Consider the following 20,059-nt stretch of genomic DNA (forward strand, 5'->3'; position numbering starts at 1 on the left):
CACCTCCTCTTTCAGAAAGAGCTTGGTGCACCTAGGATCCCACCTCACACACCTCCTCTTTCAGAAAGAGCTTGGTGCACCTAGGATCCCACCTCACACACCTCCTCTTTCAGAAAGGCTTGGTGCACCTAGGATCCCACCTCACACACCTCCTCTTTCAGAAAGAGCTTGGTGCACCTAGGATCCCACCTCACACACCTCCTCTTTCAGAAAGAGCTTGGTGCACCTAGGATCCCCCACCTCACACACCTCCTCTTTCAGAAAGAGCTTGGTGCACCTAGGATCCCACCTCACACACCTCCTCTTTCAGAAAGAGCTTGGTGCACCTAGGATCCCCCACCTCACACACCTCCTCTTTCAGAAAGAGCTTGGTGCACCTAGGATCCCCCACCTCACACACCTCCTCTTTCAGAAAGAGCTTGGTGCACCTAGGATCCCACCTCACACACCTCCTCTTTCAGAAAGGCTTGGTGCACCTAGGATCCCACCTCACACACCTCCTCTTTCAGAAAGAGCTTGGTGCACCTAGGATCCCCCACCTCACACACCTCCTCTTTCAGAAAGAGCTTGGTGCACCTAGGATCCCACCTCACACACCTCCTCTTTCAGAAAGAGCTTGGTGCACCTAGGATCCCCCACCTCACACACCTCCTCTTAAGAAAGAGCTTGGTGCACCTAGGATCCCACCTCAAACACCTCCTCTTTCAGAAAGAGCTTGGTGCACTTAGGATCTCCCACCTCACACACCTCCTCTTTCAGAAAGAGCTTGGTGCACCTAGGATCCCACCTCACACACCTCCTCTTTCAGAAAGAGCTTGGTGCACCTAGGATCCCCCACCTCACACACCTCCTCTTTCAGAAAGAGCTTGGTGCACCTAGGATCCCACCTCACACACCTCCTCTTTCAGAAAGAGCTTGGTGCACCTAGGATCCCCCACCTCACACACCTCCTCTTTTAGAAAGAGCTTGGTGCACCTAGGATCCCACCTCACACACCTCCTCTTTCAGAAAGAGCTTGGTGCACTTAGGATCTCCCACCTCACACACCTCCTCTTTCAGAAAGAGCTTGGTGCACCTAGGATCCCACCTCACACACCTCCTCTTTCAGAAAGAGCTTGGTGCACCTAGGATCCCACCTCACACACCTCCTCTTTCAGAAAGGCTTGGTGCACCTAGGATCCCACCTCACACACCTCCTCTTTCAGAAAGAGCTTGGTGCACCTAGGATCCCACCTCACACACCTCCTCTTTCAGAAAGAGCTTGGTGCACCTAGGATCCCCCACCTCACACACCTCCTCTTTCAGAAAGAGCTTGGTGCACCTAGGATCCCACCTCACACACCTCCTCTTTCAGAAAGAGCTTGGTGCACCTAGGATCCCCCACCTCACACACCTCCTCTTTCAGAAAGAGCTTGGTGCACCTAGGATCCCCCACCTCACACACCTCCTCTTTCAGAAAGAGCTTGGTGCACCTAGGATCCCACCTCACACACCTCCTCTTTCAGAAAGGCTTGGTGCACCTAGGATCCCACCTCACACACCTCCTCTTTCAGAAAGAGCTTGGTGCACCTAGGATCCCCCACCTCACACACCTCCTCTTTCAGAAAGAGCTTGGTGCACCTAGGATCCCACCTCACACACCTCCTCTTTCAGAAAGAGCTTGGTGCACCTAGGATCCCCCACCTCACACACCTCCTCTTTTAGAAAGAGCTTGGTGCACCTAGGATCCCACCTCACACACCTCCTCTTTCAGAAAGAGCTTGGTGCACTTAGGATCTCCCACCTCACACACCTCCTCTTTCAGAAAGAGCTTGGTGCACCTAGGATCCCACCTCACACACCTCCTCTTTCAGAAAGAGCTTGGTGCACCTAGGATCCCACCTCACACACCTCCTCTTTCAGAAAGGCTTGGTGCACCTAGGATCCCACCTCACACACCTCCTCTTTCAGAAAGAGCTTGGTGCACCTAGGATCCCACCTCACACACCTCCTCTTTCAGAAAGAGCTTGGTGCACCTAGGATCCCCCACCTCACACACCTCCTCTTTCAGAAAGAGCTTGGTGCACCTAGGATCCCACCTCACACACCTCCTCTTTCAGAAAGAGCTTGGTGCACCTAGGATCCCCCACCTCACACACCTCCTCTTTCAGAAAGAGCTTGGTGCACCTAGGATCCCCCACCTCACACACCTCCTCTTTCAGAAAGAGCTTGGTGCACCTAGGATCCCACCTCACACACCTCCTCTTTCAGAAAGGCTTGGTGCACCTAGGATCCCACCTCACACACCTCCTCTTTCAGAAAGAGCTTGGTGCACCTAGGATCCCACCTCACACACCTCCTCTTTCAGAAAGAGCTTGGTGCACCTAGGATCCCCCACCTCACACACCTCCTCTTTCAGAAAGAGCTTGGTGCACCTAGGATCCCCCACCTCACACACCTCCTCTTTCAGAAAGAGCTTGGTGCACCTAGGATCCCACCTCACAAACCTCCTCTTTCAGAAAGAGCTTGGTGCACCTAGGATCCCCCACCTCACACACCTCCTCTTTTAGAAAGAGCTTGGTGCACCTAGGATCCCACCTCACACACCTCCTCTTTCAGAAAGAGCTTGGTGCACTTAGGATCTCCCACCTCACACACCTCCTCTTTCAGAAAGAGCTTGGTGCACCTAGGATCCCACCTCACACGCCTCCTCTTTCAGAAAGGCTTGGTGCACCTAGGATCCCCCACCTCACACACCTCCTCTTTCAGAAAGAGCTTGGTGCACCTAGGATCCCTCACCTCACACACCACCTCCCAGCATGGGAGATGGTGGGATCTCCTGCTTTCTGAGCTTGGTGCAGCAAGGATCCCACTATCCTACTATTTTATTTTTCTTTATGTATACTGAGAGCATATTTACCAAAGACAAATTCCTTGTGTGTCCAATCACACTTGGCTAATAAACTATTCTATTCTACTTTACTCTACTCTGCTCATTTCTATTTCAATTCTAACAAGGAGTTTAGCTTCTCTCTCTTGAAAATGTAAGCTAGCATAAGGCATTATAATGCAAGCTAGCCTTAACTTTCAAACAGTTCATTTAGTGACCAAAGTTACAATGGCAATGAAAAAAGTGACTGATGACCATTTTTCACACTTAGCGACCATTTTCACACTTAGCGACCGTTTCAGTATCCTCATGGTCACGTGATCAAAATTTTGATGTTTGGCAACAGATTCGTATTTATGATGGTTTCAGTGTCCTGGGGTCATGTAATCGCCTTTTGACAAAATATAAAATTTAATCAAGACCCCCCCCTCCCCCCCGGTCAATGGTGTCTCTCTTTACCAATCTGAAAATCTGGTCACCTTATCTGTGGGGTTTTTTGCCCTGAACTTAACCTTGCAGAATTTTTCCCACAAAACTATAATTTCCCCTTATTCATGCACAGAATAGTCCTGTAAAATAATCTTATGATTAAGATTCCTATTACACGCTAAGCATTTAAGAATTACAATTCTTTTTTCTGTGTATCTTGCCACGATGAGTGTAAGGCAGGTATTTACCCAAGACCCACTTAGTTATGGTACTTTTTTAAAAAAAAAACTTTTATAAAACCAGAACAGAGTGCAATGGTTGTTTCCTATTATTTTGAAATTCTATTGATGCAGTCTAAAATTTCTTAATAAAAAATTATGAACATTTTGTTTGAGTTTTTGACTAAACATTATTGCTGTGTTTCTATCTTTTAGAAAATCAGCTATTCCACCCAGCTGGTCATCATCTACAAATTTATGAGCATTCCTTATAATTCATCATCCAAATCATTAATGAAATAGTGAAGCGTAGATGAGCCAAGACTTGATATCTCGCCAATGTGATAAGGAACCATTGATGAACACTCTTGGAATAGAATATTGAGCTAGCTGAATGTCTACTTGTTATGCCAACCAGTCCATACAAAATTACTAATCACCAAGTAGTGTATTAAATGCTTTGCTGAAGTACATTACTATTTTAACATCTTTACATTCTACTGAGAAAGTTACATGATACACATGAATAGTATAGCAAGGTATATTGTTGACAAATTCAGGTTGACATTTGATAATTAATTCTTTGTTTTCAAGTTTTTTGTAGATCAGGTCTATCTATCTTTACCTATCCATCCATCCATGTCTATGTATATATGTATGTATTTTTGTTTGTCTGTCTGTCTGTCTATCCATCCATCTATCTATTGCATTTAGTTCTGGAGATTTAAACTAAAGAATCAGGAGTCTGGCAGCATTTTTTCAAATTAACAAAGTTTATTAGAAAATAAGCTAATTCGTGAGCTGCAACACACTGCATCATATGCACAGAGTGGCTAGGATATGTTCAGTTACTGGTTCCTTTACCAGTCCTTCCTCCAACATGATGCTTAGCATCATCTGCTGGCAATGTCCCTCCAGATTCCACATAGTACAAAGAGGGAAAACTTTGTGCAAGAGCATTAATGGGGACATGTTTGATATCAGGACTCAAAGCAAGGACAAAGTATTATCAGATCATTTTAGCCTCCCAGGACCCACCATAACAGACCTCAAAATGACTGTTTCGAAAAAGTGGGTCTTTAATAGCCTATTGAATGAGAAATGGTTGAACTCACATATATCAAAAGGTTTCAGGCAATCTCAGAAGGTTTAGACAAAATGAGTTTGTAACATACTGTACAGGTAGTCCTCAACTTACGACCACAGTTGAGCCCAAAATTTATGCTGCTAACTGAAACATTTGTTAAATGAGTTTTGCCCCATTTTAAAACTTTTCTTGCCGCAGTTGTTAAGTGAATCACTGCAGTTGTTAAGTTAGTAACACGGTTGTTAAGTGAATCTGGTTTTGCTTCATTGACTTTGCTTGTTAGAAAATTGCAAACGATGATCACATGTCCCCAGGATACTATAACCATCATAAATAGTCAGTTGCCAAACATCTGAATTTTGATCATGTGACCATGGGGATGTTGCAATGGTGCTAAGTGTGAAAAAGTCATAAATCAATTTTTCCCAGTGCCATTGTAACTTCGAATAGTCACTAAATCAACTGTTGTAAGTCAAGGACTACCTGTAATTGTTCATTGACAAAGTACTTATTATTTTTATCTCATATAAACTGCATCTGCACGAACAACCTATTTTCAACTGCCTTTTCCTCCCGCTTTCGGTCCCCACCTCACCCCACTTTAAAACTATATTAGTCTAGACACTCTCTATCTGATGAAGTAAGTGGCAGCTCATGAAAATTTACACCTTTTTAATAAAATATATTAGCTGGAAAAGGTGCTACCAGCTATAGAGTAGGCAGTAGTAAGATAATAATGCGTTCTTTTTTTCTGGGCACCCACTTTTATATTCTGTTCATTTATTGTATTTTCCTTCATGACCACCTCTTCTTGCACTACACTTTTTCCATATCCTTTCCCCCAAAGCAGAGGTTGATGACTAGACAAATGTCCAGTATTTTGGGGGCCAGCTATAGTTAAGAAGACAGTGCATCGTTGTATTTTCAGAGCAAAAGGGATCATCCTTCATTCAAGAATAAATGGACAGAAGGAACAGGCAAAAAGGACATGGAACTAATCTATAGGTGGTTGTACTAACAGCTCTGAGAACTCTGCCCATTTTCTCAAAATTCATGTGCCCAAAACTCCTCCCAGATAGAAAGGCCTTCATTCCTGCTGTACACTGCTGATTGAGCTTCTCTTTATTTTTTCCAGAAGCTCCACTGGCTTTTACCCATTCACCTGGTTGCATGTTTATCACTGATTTGGAAGTTGAAGATGATGCATCTGGTAATGATAAAGATCTCCCTGAAGTCTACAGTATTTCTCAGGATCCTTTGCATTATAGCATTGCTTCAACAGCAGCTGTAAAGAAAATTAGAGGCTTAGAAAATATAATAGCAATAGATCCAGGTAAGAGAAAAAAACCACAATCATGTTATGGGTTCTAAAAGGTTTACTACGATAGAAAAAGCGATCTTTGTATAACTTTCCGTGCAACAATCTTATCAAAAGGAAACATTGAATAAAAAATCCTTTTTTTAGATTTAGATCTTTTTTTAAAAAAAAAATCCTATCTCTAATGCACGCATTTATTTTCAAAATACCCTTTTATGGTTAAATTAGCCATAGGCCATCATTTAAGTTAATACTTCACCTGTAGCTCAACTTTGCAGAGACTTTCCACAGAATATGAATGAATGATTTATCAGATGTTGTATTGAAGAGGTGAAAAAATCAGATGGAAGCCAAAACAAATAACTTTTTTGAGAATAATAGCTACTAAGCTATTAGCATGTTTGGGCAAAAGAAAAATCTGGTATAGCAGCTCTGAGATCTTCTATCTCATTTCCTGATACCGTGAGCCATTTCATCTCTCAGCTTTAAGATTTTTTTATCTATCAGCAATCAAAACAAACTAGTTTTATTTTTAAATGAATTCCTATGACAAACTACTATCCTCAGGATGTTCTTAGTTTAAAATATTTGTATTTTCCATGCTTAGGGAACAGAGGTGTGAAACATCTGTTTTCTTGTGATGAACTTCTGAAGGCATGCCTGTCGCTTTCCCATGCAAAATCAGTGTTGATTACTACAGGATTTCCCACCCATTTCAATTATGAACCACCTGAAGAAAATGATGGGCCGCCTGGAGCCATTGCAATGGCAGCAATCTTGAAGGCCATGGGAAAAAATGTAGTTATAGTGACTGATCAAAGAGCTCTCGATTTAAATAGAAAAATTATCAAGGAAGCTGTTGAGCAAGGTATGACATGGCTCATTATAACCTGATTATGCCAAAGGGTGTTTTAGTTTCTTAAAACTTGAAACCGTCCACATTTTCACTTATTACTGTTGACTTATTTTTTATGTTCCTGTTTTAAAATCTAGAATAATTACTTTCAAATGCATGTATTATAACAATACTGCTAGTGTGTGGTAAGAAATTACATTCTTATGCTAGTGTTTTGTAAAAAAAAATTTAAAATATTTTACCAGCATCACAACAGATACCTAGGTAAATCTACTAGGTTTGCTTCACGTATCACTCTAAACCAGGGGTGTCAAGCTCATGTCGTCACAGCGTCATTATGTAATGTATTGGGACTTTTTTCCCCTTTGCTAAACCGGGTGTAGGCAGAGTCAGCACATGATGCATCCAGCTTGCGAGCCGCAAGTTTGACAGCCTTGCTTTAAACTATAATGTGAATTATTTTCTTCATTTATTAAATTTGTAGCCTCCCCTTACCATCAAATGACTCTGAGTGCCTTATGGTAGCACAAAAGCAAACTAATCAATTAAAATCCAAACCTTAAAATATCAAATCTTAAAATTAAAATGGTTAACATTATCAATAAATTTAATAAAGGATCAGTGTGTAAGTGGGGTACAGGTAGGATCTATGGAATAGAATAGAATAGAATAGAATAATAGAATAGAAGAATAGAATAGAATAGAATAACAGAGTTATTGGGGATGGATTTAGGATACATAATTAAGCTTTCTTTTTATGAGTATTCTGTCTACCCGAAGGAAAGGCAGCAATTTTTTCCACCAAAATATTTCACTTTAAAATGGGAGCTGGTCCTGTATTGCAGTTAAACATTTAAACCAATATATTGTGGGATTTAATTATTCTGTGCAACTGAATTGGGAATAATCTAATCAAGGTATAAAGAGAGAAATAATTTGGTTTTAAGAAAGATTCTTTAAAAATATTGTAATACTCTTCTATTAAAATCAGCAGAATTTCCACATGTTTCGGTCTGACTCAGTCATATCTTTCTTTACACTCATCCTTTTTTACAAAGGAGGAGAATGTCTTGAAAATTTCAGCCACAGAACTGATCTTATTTAACATTGGGAAGACAAAACAAATAATTGTGAAACACAATTATTTGTGACAAAACAAATAATTGTGAATTGTGATCAGGCATGTGCAGATTATTTGGTACAGCACTTTGCTCTTTAGCAACATGTCTCTATGAATCTGCAGACTGTAGGAGGGAAGTAAGTGCAGGTGCTTGAAAGCACAGCAGCTCCTGCATGCCTGGAAGAGCCCTATGCACAGGCCTAACAATGGCATGATTAATATCATGAACCAAGTTAGCAATAGCACTTAGGCTTATATACCACTTTACAGTGTTTTATAGTCCTCTCTAAGTGGTTTACAGAGCCAGCATATTTCCCCCAACAATATAAGTCCTGATTTTACTGACATTGGAAGGATGGAAGGCTGAGTCAACCCTCAGCCTGGAGAGATTGGATCTGCCAAACTACTGGCAACCAGTGATCAGCAGAAGTAGCCTGCAGTAGTGCACTCTAACCACTGCGGCACCGCAGCTCAAAGTTATCTTTGTCTTTCTCTATATTTTAGAAATACTGCAAACACCTGTCCCTGTAATCAGCTACCAAAGCAATTCTCAAGATTCAGCTGTGCAGTTTTTATGTGAAGATGGGAATCCAGAAAAACCAAGGTATATGTCCCAAAAAGCAAAGCAATGCCAAACTCTAGCATATCTCAGAAGGGTCTACGACAATTTGCCGCAGCCAACTCGCCACAGAGAACTCATTGTGGGCCAACTCGCCATAGGACAATTTAATGCTGTATTAAATTGTTCCATTCAATTACTTTTATTATTGGTGACCATGTTTTCTCAAAATTATTGTTAACTGTTGGATTTCTGGAACTGACTTTATTTTATTATTATTGTCCACAGTTGCGTCAAAATTTAACTTTTGTATTTGTTGAATTGTTCCTTGGTGCATTGTCCCACAGCGAGTTGGCCATGGCAAGTTGGTTGTGGTGAGTTGGCCCTAGTGAGTTGCTCCATTCCAGAGTCTTTAGTGTAGAGTTCGGGAACAGGACTCAGCTCCTGAGGTCCATGTAATAATATCACAGATGCTAGCTAGATATCATCTGGTTGACTTCAAATACCAGAAAGGCTTTAAAGCAACTTTTCTCTAGGAGCCTGTCTAACATGTAGCTTTCTCTGGGGAAGATAAGAGACTAGTATATTTCCTCCAAGTACTCTCTTGAAACAGAAAGAAAAAACAGTGGGCATAAAAGACAATGCTAGAGGGGAGAGCATAAAGGGCATGTGAGCAGAGTGGAGAGAAAGTTAAGGGAAAAAATACTTATCTGCAGGGAAGTATTTTATTCAGGTTATAAATCAGATTTCTTCAACCTGCTTAACTCCCAGCTATAGTTGGGGATGAATGGTGCTGTAATCCATGTCAGCTGTGGAGCACCAGACTGTGAAAGGTTGGAGTTAGCCAAATATATTATTATGAAGACTAAAGTAATAGATTGGGGAACTGGAGCAACTCAAGGACACAGAGTTGAGGAAATTGAATAACAAAGAACTTTTCTCGTGATCCCTGATAGTTTTGTTTTTTACCTTATGGCACGTGTTAGCCAGGATCATCAAGGTGGCTGGCTATGAAAGGAATTTTTTTGAGTGGTGTTATCGTGGGAGGCCGGAATGTAGGCAATGGGGGGGGGTTCTTTCTTGTCCCTACGTGGTTTATTCGCTCACGGGAATCAACCCGCCGACTTCAGTAGTGCACAGGCCCAGCATCTTACCATGTGAGCCAGTGCGGCCCCCATCCCTGATAGTAAATGGAGTATATGGGGTTTTGATTTGAGAATCTTAATAGGTAATGCTGAGTACATCAAGCTATCATTAGCATTAGAACTACAGTAAATCTTAATTCTTTTTTAATTCCTCTCCTTTAGATTTAATCATTTGATAGCAATAGAACGTGCTGGGATGGCTGCTGATGGTAATTACTACAACGCAAGGAAAGTTAATATTAAATATTTAGTAGATCCCATTGATGAACTCTTTATAGCTGCACAAACTCTCCCAGGAATTACTACTACAGGTACAGTATATGTATTTTCCTTCAATGGTCTGATACAAGTATTAGTGTTACTATGAACCAGCTGGAGACATTAAGAACAGGGTCTATTATGCAACTGGAATAACTGAGGTGAGGCAAAAGCATTAGTGCTGAAAGTGATAAGCAATATTTAGCTCTCTTAAGGTTTCAAATGTTCACAGTCATGGAGATAGGAATTTCTACGAGGCAATTTCCAATTAATCATTATTTACTGATGCTCTTTAAAAATGTCTAAAATATGTGATGCTTTTTAATTATATTAATATGGCATTTATTCTCACCCTGCTCTTCGCCTGTGTGAAGGCATACCCAAGTCAAAGAGAGAGCAGAGAAATGTACACAGAAGCAACACATGCAGATGTGTTCCTGAAATAAGCTGTAATTGGGCCTGTCCATTATGATTGCATGTCAAGATGGCCGTTAAGCGAAATGGCCTCGCTTAATGATCTCCACTCCTGCTGTCCCTGATGTGGCCATTAAACAACCGCTAGGGTTCTTAAATGGAGCATGTGATGCCTCAGAGTGGGGGAGACCCATGGAGGCCTAGCGCAGGCCTACCTAAGCCGGCCGTTCCCAGACCTTCCATGGCCTCCTCCACACACACACATACCTTTAAAAAACCCATGCTCTACTTTCCATCTCTTGGGTCCCCACAGGCCTTTACCCATTCCTACCAGGTGCCCCCAATTCATACACCACCAGGCCAAGCACTTTTCCCCTCAGTTACCTTTTAAAGAACCCCAAGGCCTTCCAGAGCACTGGAACCGATCACTTCATCACACAGACATGTGATGCAATTCTGGAAGCTGCAATGATATATCTATCTATCAGAATGCAATTTTTAGTCAGTCATAAGGGCGAATGACTGCAGGGGTGTTGCAGGAGCTGTAACTTTCAAAACAACGTTGTATGGAGCTTTTGGGAGGTTTGCTGTAACTTCAAGTTGCTGTTAAGTGACCAGTCATATCTTGAAGACTACCTGCATCTGGGAAGAAAGTGGACACATAAATTAAACATGTCAGTGATACTCCTCAAAATAAAGGAAGACCAGGAACACACACCCAGTTTGGGCTTTGAGGAGAAAATGTGCATACAAATGTACATCAAATGTGACATGTCAGTATATTGATGCAATAGAAGGCAAGTAAAGAAAGGATAAGAAGTGAAAAAGTATGGGTGCTTTGTGGTCAGTTTGGTCCTATACCAACTTCTTAGAAATAAGCCCCACTGATCTTTGCAAGGTTTTTCAGAATAGACACATATACGTCTATTTTGCTAGACTTTGTAAATAGAAATTAACTATTATAATTGTTACTTTGTAATCCTTAAAGGTAATAGCTGTTATGTTTTGGCAAGGCATGGTACAAATCAACTGCTAATCTGTTCCAACTATACTGATATTGGAGAGTTATTTATCTACACTTGCAGATGGATAAACATACACAAATGCTGATATTAATAAGTCAGCAGTTTAGAAAACAGTACAAGTTTCCAATATTACTTATGATTTTCATTGTTGTGTCATCCTGGCAAAATTCTTTGTAGCTGTGAAAGCAGATACAAATGTTAATAAGCACAATAAATAAAGCTGGAGTATTTCAGTGGTTACCCAGAGTTCAGCAGTTTTTGGTGGAAGTATTTACAGTAAGCTTGTGAAAGTTCTATAAATAAAAGGTTATTAACAGTTCCACTGATTTTTAATTTTTCATCAGATTTTCTATAAGGATCATTGGTATCAAAATCTATGTCTAGTATGGTAATATTCCAATGTATTTTTTTCCATTTTAATTTAGGTATTGGAGATGGAGGAAATGAATTGGGAATGGGAAAAGTAAAAGAAGCCACAAAGAAGCACATTAAAAATGGAGATGTCATAGCTTGTGATGTGGAAGCTAATTTTGCAGTTGTTGCAGGTAAGATTTGAACAAGCCAAAATATGTACATGTACAAAATCATAAGAAACTAAAACAAAAGCTGTGTTGCTTTTTCTGATTATTGTATTCAGTCATCACCTAGATAACTAAATCACTAAATAAGCTTTTTGTCATCTTTGATACCTGCTATGCTATCAGGGTGACTTTTAACAGCAGTTAAAAACAGAATAGCAAAATAGAATATATAACTGGCAGCCAAGGTAAGAAAAAAAAATCAAACTAGAATTATCCAAAAGGTGCTTTTTCAAGAGGCAACTGGACTTTCTTGTTTTTCTTTGAAGACCTTTTACTTCAAAGCTGAAGAAGCTTCTTGGATGAGAAGCGAAATGTCTTCAGAGAAAAAGCAGAAAGTCCAGTTGCCTCTTGAAAAAGCACCTTTGGGACAACCATGACCTGGATGACAGAGAATCTCCATAGACATCAAACTAGAATTAAAGTAGTATCTCATGGGCTCCTACTAACAACCTTACGTCCATGCCCAGGAACAGACCCACATTTTCAAGACCCACATTTCAAAACATTGGCAGGGTTGAGGCTAGTCTGTTTCCCCAATTCTCTGCATAATATTTCAAACCACAAGGGCTACAACATAAAAGTGTCTCTTCCGCATACTTCTGTGCCACTATTTTGTTAATTTATTAATTTATGTAGCTGCCTATCTCAAACCAGTGACTCAGAGCAGTGAGTATTCATACAAACAAAACAGTTAAAACATAGTACAAAAGAGAATTAAATACAAATGGCAGCCAAGAGATATTATAAGCCATTGTTGTCAACATAATCAGGAAACACTTGGGACCCCAGGTCCTGGCCACATAGCCAGGTCTTCAAGATCATCTGAAAGGCTAGCAGGGTCTGTCATCGTTCTTGCTGATGACCTCTGAGGGGCTTAAAATGGGGGTGGCAAACCTATACTGGCCTTCTACAATCTTCCAGCAGCCTTTAATACCAACATTTGACTGTGGTATTGTTCTGGATCAATTTAAGAGCTTGGAAGATCTTGGGGAGACAGTCTTGTGGAGTTAATTATGATAAGTATGCTGAGGCTACGCAGACTCCTGGTCTACTCAGGTGATGCCATTAAAGTTCTTTCCCAGTTCCTGGAGGCTATGGAGGACTGGATGGTAAGGCATAGGCTTTAATTTATCTGTAACAAGATTAAGTGACAGTTGGTTTTAGGGACTCTAGAACCTGGAGATTATCCATCTGTGACTAGAGTAGCACAATTTAAATTATTTAAATAAATAAAGTAATAAAATTCCATGCCCTGACTGTTGGTCATGCTGGTTAGAACTAGTACTAAGTGGAGTCCAAGCCATCTCTAATAGGTGCTAAATGATAATCTAAACCAGGTTTTAGAGAGCCAGTAAGTAAGTAAGTAAAATCTTTATTACGGTCAAAGACCAGCAATACACATTAGTTTTTACACTATGTTAAAAAATACTAACATTAAAATATAATTAAAAAGTATTGACATTAAAAGTGGATAATAACATAATGGTCCAAAGATTGTTAAAGGTATGTCCAGATAACTGGTGCAAGAGGATACTATACTTTGTAGCCAAATTTTTTTTTGGCATGTATTACTGAAACCTGGCTGGGCCATGAGGGAGGAGTCCCCCTCTCAGAAATGTGCCCAGAAGGGTTTCAGGTGCTCCACCAACCGCAACACCAGATAAGGGGTGGGGGAGTGGCAGCCATCATCCGAGAGTTATTAGTTCCTCGTTGGATCCCTGCTCCGGAGACTGTCGGGTGTGAGTCCCTCCTGGTGAATTTGGACCTAGAGGTTCAAGTGGGCTTGTTCCTAATGTACCTGCCTCCCAGTTGCATTACAACAGCCCTGCCTGCTCTCCTTGAGTCAGTAGCCGGACTGGCGGTTGAGTTCCCCAGGCTGATAGTACTGGGGGATTTCAACCTGCCATTTCTGGGCGAACGCTCAGATGGGACACAGGAGTTCATGGCTTCCATGGCAACCATGGACTTGACCCAGGTAATTCAAGGTACGACTCATACAGCGGGTCACACGCTGGACCTTGTGTTTCTCTCGGGACAGTGGAGACGTGATCTGGAATTGAAAGGCGTTGAGATCTTGCCTTTGTCATGGGCAGATCACTTCCTACTGAGGCTTGATTTTCGGAAACTACTCCCCCACTGCAGGGAGGAGGAACCGATTAGGTGGTTCCACCCCAGGCGCCTGATGAACCCTCTGGGATTTCAGACGGCGCTTGGAGAGATACCTGACTCTCTTGCCCACAATCCAGTAGAGTCCTTGGTCGCTGCTTGGAATATAGCGGCGACTGAAGCTCTGGACCGGATCGCGCCTTTGCGGCCTCTCCGCAGCAGTGGATCCAGGAGGGCTCCTTGGTTTACCGAGGAACTCCGGGAGATGAAGCGCCAAAAGAGACACCTAGAGCGACGTTGGGGGGCTAGTAACTCCGAATCCGACCGAACACAACTAAGAGCCTTTATTAGGACTTATTTAGTGGTGATACGGGCGGCAAAATGTGCTCATTTTTCCGCTCTTATTGCGTCCGCAGAATCTCACCCGGCCGCCCTGTTTAGGATAACCCGCTCCCTCCTGAAAGGGAGGGGTGCGGGGGAGCCTTTACGGGGAAGAGCTGAGGAATTTGTTCAGTTTCTGTCGGACAAAGTCGCTCGGATCCAGATGGACCTAGACTCCACTTGGACAGTGCCAGCCGAGATGCCGGGGGAGGGCCTTGATCGGAATTCTTGGAGCGAGTTCCAGCTTGTCGCCCCTGAGGAAGTGGACAAGGCTATGGGAGCGGTGAGTGCCTCCACCTGCTTACTGGACCCATGTCCCTCCTGGCTGGTCTCGGTCAGCAGGGAGGTGACACGAGCCTGGCTCCAGAGGATTGTTAACACCTCTCTTCAGGAGGGAACTTTCCCGCACCCTCTGAAGGATGCAGTGGTAAGGCCCCTCCTTAAGAAGCCGTCCCTGGACCCAGCTATTCTTAATAACTATCGTCCAGTCTCCAACCTCCCCTTTGTAGAGAAGATTGTTAAGAAGGTGGTGGCTTTTCAACTCCAACGGACCTTGGATGAAGCAGATTATCTGGATCCCTTTCAATCAGGTTTCAGGCCTGGTTACTGCACCAAAACTGCTTTGGTCGCGCTGACCGATGATCTCTGGCAGGCCAGGGATAGAGGACATTCCTTTATCCTGGTGCTTCTTGACCTCTCAGCGGCCTTCGATACCATTGACCATGGTATCCTTCTGCGACGGTTACGGGAGGTGGGAGTGGGAGGCACCGTTTTACGGTGGTTCTCCTCCTACTTCTCGGACAGGTCGCGGTCGGTGTTGGTTGGAGGACAGAGGTCGACCCCTAGGGCCCTCAAATATGGGGTGCCGCAGGGCTCGGTCCTGTCCCCCATCCTATTTAATATCTACATGAAGCCCCTGGATGAGATCATACGCCGGCACGGGATTAAATATCATCAATATGTGGACGATACTCAATTGTATCTGTCCGCCCCGTGCCAACTCAGTGAAGCGGTGGAAGTGATGTGCCAGTGCCTGGAGGCTGTCAGGGTCTGGATGGAGCAAACAAGCTTGCACTCAATCCAGACAGGACCGAGTAGCTATTGATGTTGCCTCCCAAGGATAGTCCAGACATTCCATCCCTTAGCCTGGGGGGTGAAATCTTACACTCCTCAGAGAGGGTCCGCAACTTGGGTGTCCTCCTGGATTTGCAGCTAATGTTAGAACATCATCTGTTGGCTGTGACCAGGGGGGCTTTTGCCCAGGTTCGCCTGGTGCACCAGCTGCGGCCCTACCTGGACCGGGAGGCACTTCAAATGGTCACTCACGCCCTCGTCACCTCAAGGCTCGATTACTGTAATGCACTCTACATGGGGCTGCCCCTGAAAAGTGTTCGGAGACTGCAGTTGGTCCAGAATGCAGCCGCGCGAGCGATATTGGGTGTACCTAGGTACACCCATGTTACACCTATCCTCTGCGAGCTCACTGGCTTCCTATTGGTCTCCGAACGCGCTTCAAGGTGCTAGTTATTACTTTTAAAGCCCTACATGGCTTAGGACCTGGATATCTGAGAGACCGCCTCCTGCCACATACCTCCCAACGACCAATTAGATCTCACAGGTTGGGCCTTCTCCGGGTCCCGTCGACCGGACAATGCTGACTGGTGGCTCCTCAGGGGAGAACCTTCTCTGTAGCGACCCTGTGGAACGATCTACCCATAGAGATCCGGACCCTTCCCTCTCTTGGCCTTCCGAAAAGCCACTAAAATCTGGCTGTTCCGGCAGGCCTGGGGCTGGGGCTGTTGAACAAGGTCCAGCCCCACTTAAATGTATGGTGTGCTGTTTTTTAAATTATATCTCATGTTATTTTTTTAATTCTTATTTTTATCTTGCTGTAAGCCGCCCAGAGTCCTAAGGGATTGGGCGGCATACAAATTTATTAAATTGCCAAATTGCCAATTTTCTTATGGACTTTAGAGAGCCAGGAAAAAATTCCACTATTGCTATGCCTATAAAAGGCGTAGATCAACATATTACTTTCTGAACAATAAGCCAAAGCACAACAGGATTCTGTTGATCCTAGAAACAATGGGAAAAACTGCACTTCCTCCTGTGGTGCCAATATTACGGTGCTAAATTTCAATTAGAGGCCTGTGCTTTGTATTATTAAATACCATTCAATTGTTTTAGCTAAAACATTTTATTTAATGGCACTTTTTTCTGGCAGGTGTTGCCAATTGGGGAGGCTATGCAGTTGCTTGTGGACTATATATCCTCAATACATGTGAAATACATGACCGATATCTGAGAAAAGCTGTTGGATATCCCAGGTTTTCCAAATATAAGAACTGGGCATCAGCATTACCTTCTGTGGCTAAGGTATCATTTCGGAAGAAGTTTTTCATGGAATAACAACTTTTTTTTCTATATGGGGTGATTGGAAACAATTTGCAGAGCTTGCCAATACTGGGTGATTTCTGGGTAGCTATTGAAATTGAGTTGCCTTTGTTAAATACCGTATACTGCTTATAAGTTCGGATTTCACCTATTAGTTTTCTAGAGCAAAGAAAGTGAGACCATGGGTTAAATAAATACGTCTACCTGAAGCCTTCATAACTTAATTATCTAGCTTCCACAATGATTTCTTTTTAAAATTTTCCTAAACTAACATGTGCTTGGTCATATCTAACCTATTAGCCATTTCTTTTATAACAAACTTATAATTGTAAAATAAATGTAGGTGAAAGTCTTCACCCTCATCAGGATCATTAACAGTTTTATGCCATTATTTATGCAGAACTAGAACTAGATTGGGGCAATAGAATGCAATTTTAAATTCATGCAAGTTTTTCAGAGCCTTTCATATTGTAAAATACAATAAGGTTAACAACTGGAGCCTGAATTTCCATTGCTAAGCAATGCAATCATAAAATGCAATATCAAGTGAGACCATTGCTTAGTGATGGCAATCCTGACGTGCCACATTGCTGTCATTAAGCAAGGATCATGGGCATGGGTTGTTAAGCAGATCTCAGGTGATTATCAGGTAGGTAAGCATGGCAGGGTCTCTACAAGGTGGGAGCAATTTACTGAAGCAACTTGCAACTTTTCCTGCCAGCTTCCCCATTGAAGACAGCAACAAATGGTGAACATGTGATTGCAGCAGACATTGGAAGTGCAAGCCAGTTGCCAAATGTCCAGATCATAATCACATGACCACAGGGATGCTGTGATGGCCAGAACTTTAAAGATTGGTCATAAATCTCCCTTTTTCAGTGGCATCATAATTTTATAATTTTAATACTTATTTCAAAAATATTTACAAATTTTATTTGTTCATAATGCTTCCCGAACAAACGGTCAGTAAGCAACAATTATCTCTAGTCTGTTGGCACAGATTCATTTATTCTTCAAAGCAAATGTGTCGGAAGCTGCTGAAATGTAATGTATTAAGATTAATATATGTTACAGAATACAGATCTGGAACTTAGAGTCTCAGTCACCAAGATGACTGTGAATCATAATATTAATGATGTTGCATTTCCAGATGATATTCCTCCTTCATTTGCTTTCTTTCTCTTTATTTTTCAATGCCCCAAACAGCATCTGGAAATGCAACATCATTGATCCATCTTTTTGACTCTGTTGGTCTTACCTTCGCTGCTTCGTCCTTTTTATCCTCCTACTGCCATACCTTGGCTTCAGATAGATTTTACAACTTATTCCTCAACTCATTATTATTTTTTTAACCATTTTACTATGAAAGCAGAGCATTGGTAATTATATATTATTTTATAAACTGAAATTATGATGCCAGATGTCAACAGTATAAACCAGGGGTCTGGTTGGCAACTTTAAGCCTGGAGGACTTCAACTCCCAGAATTCCCCAGCCAGAAAAGCTTGGAAGTAGATTTGAAGTACTTCTAGTATAATATTATTCTAATAATGATGCTGGAAACAATCTAATACAAATGGATTCCAATCCTACATTTCCAGATTACTATAATTAGCAAAGAATGCATTTTAACATTTGAATGACAAGAGTGCTGTAAAGCACTATGTGGCAATATATAAGTCTAAGTCCTATTGCTATTTTATAGTTAATGTGGCTATGTCTAGAAAGAAACAAGAAATAAAATCTTCCCTACCAAGATACTCTTATTGTGAACTTAAGCAGTAAATATTAAACTAAATTCCTGACTTTGAGCACTTTCATCTGTTCAAGAAGAAACCTAAATTTTAAAGAGAATAAAAATTGTACTGTCTATTTTACTATTTAGGAAGAAAACATGCTGAAGATATTACAGCGGCATCATGTTCGCAGTGGAATAACTGCAAGTTTGGCAATGGAAGTGGATGCTCTGCCATTCTTTGACATTCATTCAAGTTTAATAGAGAGGCTGCGGGAGGAAACTTTCAAATAATATTCCATCTCTAACAATATGGTATAGTAAACACATTTAGTCCAGAATATATATTACCACTACATTCCCTGATCAGATATCCTGCCACAATTTATTATTCCAAATAGTATGAGGTAGAAGAATGTGTGATTGTACAGTAAATTTCTGGAATAATGTCAATGTAGAATTAATACATTTTTCAGAATGATATCTTTTTTCAATTATCTAACTAAAATGTATCAACAATAAATTAATCGAGAATACATTTTCTTTGATTTAAACAAGATTCATCTGTGCCTCATTTGCCAGATGCCCTGTTAAAACGGTAATAACCCTCCAAAGGAAAGTTGCAGACAGTGTTCTGAAATACTTTCTTCTCTCCCACAAAATAATAGGAATAGAAGGGGCCCTTAGGCTATTGAATTCAACTCTTTGCTCAGGGCAAGCATCCAAATTAAAATCCATAGAAGTCTACCTAGCTTTACTTTAGTAGGCGATTGGTTGCACTGTCAAACTGCTCTTCTTAGGAGGAAATTCTCAACTTTGAACCAGAGTCTGCCTTCCACTGAGTTATTACATGTCTTGTCCTCTAAAATGATAAAGAATGAGTTGTGTCCTTCTCTATGATATTACTCTGTGATTTCCTTCCAGTATGAAGAGGGAGGTAGCATATTCCCACTCAATTGTCTTTTTTTCTGAATATATGTATTCAGTTCTTTCTATTGATTCTCATTGAATGTAATTTCTAGTTCCACACTCAAACTTGCTGTCTTTTTCTTGGTGTTTGAGTCCTTGTTAAAGGCCATGTCCATGATAGAAATATAAAACTCTTTACAGCAAGAATCTGCCAGCAAAAATACTGCCCCCGTTAAATATGGTTGTTTAATCTTTTCTGCCCTTATACAGGTAGTCCTTGACTTATGACCACAATTGGGACTAGAAGTTCCATAGCTAAGCAAGGTAGTTGTTGTGAGTTTTGCCCAGTTTTATGGCTTTTTGCCACAGTTAAGCCAATCACTGAGTTGTTAAGTGAATCACATGATTAGTAAGTGAATCCAGCTTCCATTTATTTTGCTTGTCGCAAGCCAGTTGGGTTACTCTCAAATGACAGTCAGATGACCACAGGATACTACAGCCATGGCAAATACATGCTGGTTGCCATTGGAATTTCAATCACATGACTGTGAGGATGCTGCAGTAGTTGTAAATGCAAGGCCTGGTCAGAAGTTGTCTTTTGCAGTGCACTTATATCTTTGAACTATTGCTAAACAAAATGGTTGTAAGTTGAGGAC

The 20,059-nt window shown here is 41.6% G+C and overlaps 1 protein-coding gene across 9 annotated transcripts in view; it reads left to right on the forward strand.

The window, feature by feature from the left end:
• DGLUCY (D-glutamate cyclase) overlaps positions 1-19,598 on the forward strand; it is a 36,944-nt gene extending 17,346 nt beyond the window's left edge. For all 9 annotated transcript variants that reach the window (XM_032233007.1, XM_032233059.1, XM_032233050.1 and 6 more), the window contains 7 exons: positions 5,739-5,936; positions 6,529-6,789; positions 8,402-8,501; positions 9,764-9,912; positions 11,724-11,843; positions 16,591-16,742; positions 18,645-19,598. In XM_032233007.1, coding sequence (XP_032088898.1) covers positions 5,739-5,936; positions 6,529-6,789; positions 8,402-8,501; positions 9,764-9,912; positions 11,724-11,843; positions 16,591-16,742; positions 18,645-18,788 — 1,124 coding nt within the window. In that variant the 3' untranslated portion in view covers positions 18,789-19,598. The remainder of the gene's footprint in view (positions 1-5,738; positions 5,937-6,528; positions 6,790-8,401; positions 8,502-9,763; positions 9,913-11,723; positions 11,844-16,590; positions 16,743-18,644) is intronic.
• Positions 19,599-20,059: the final 461 nt, after the last annotated feature.

The sequence above is a fragment of the Thamnophis elegans genome, chromosome 1 (genome assembly GCF_009769535.1).
Source record: "Thamnophis elegans isolate rThaEle1 chromosome 1, rThaEle1.pri, whole genome shotgun sequence".
In the NCBI taxonomy this organism is placed as follows: Eukaryota; Metazoa; Chordata; class Lepidosauria; order Squamata; family Colubridae; genus Thamnophis; species Thamnophis elegans.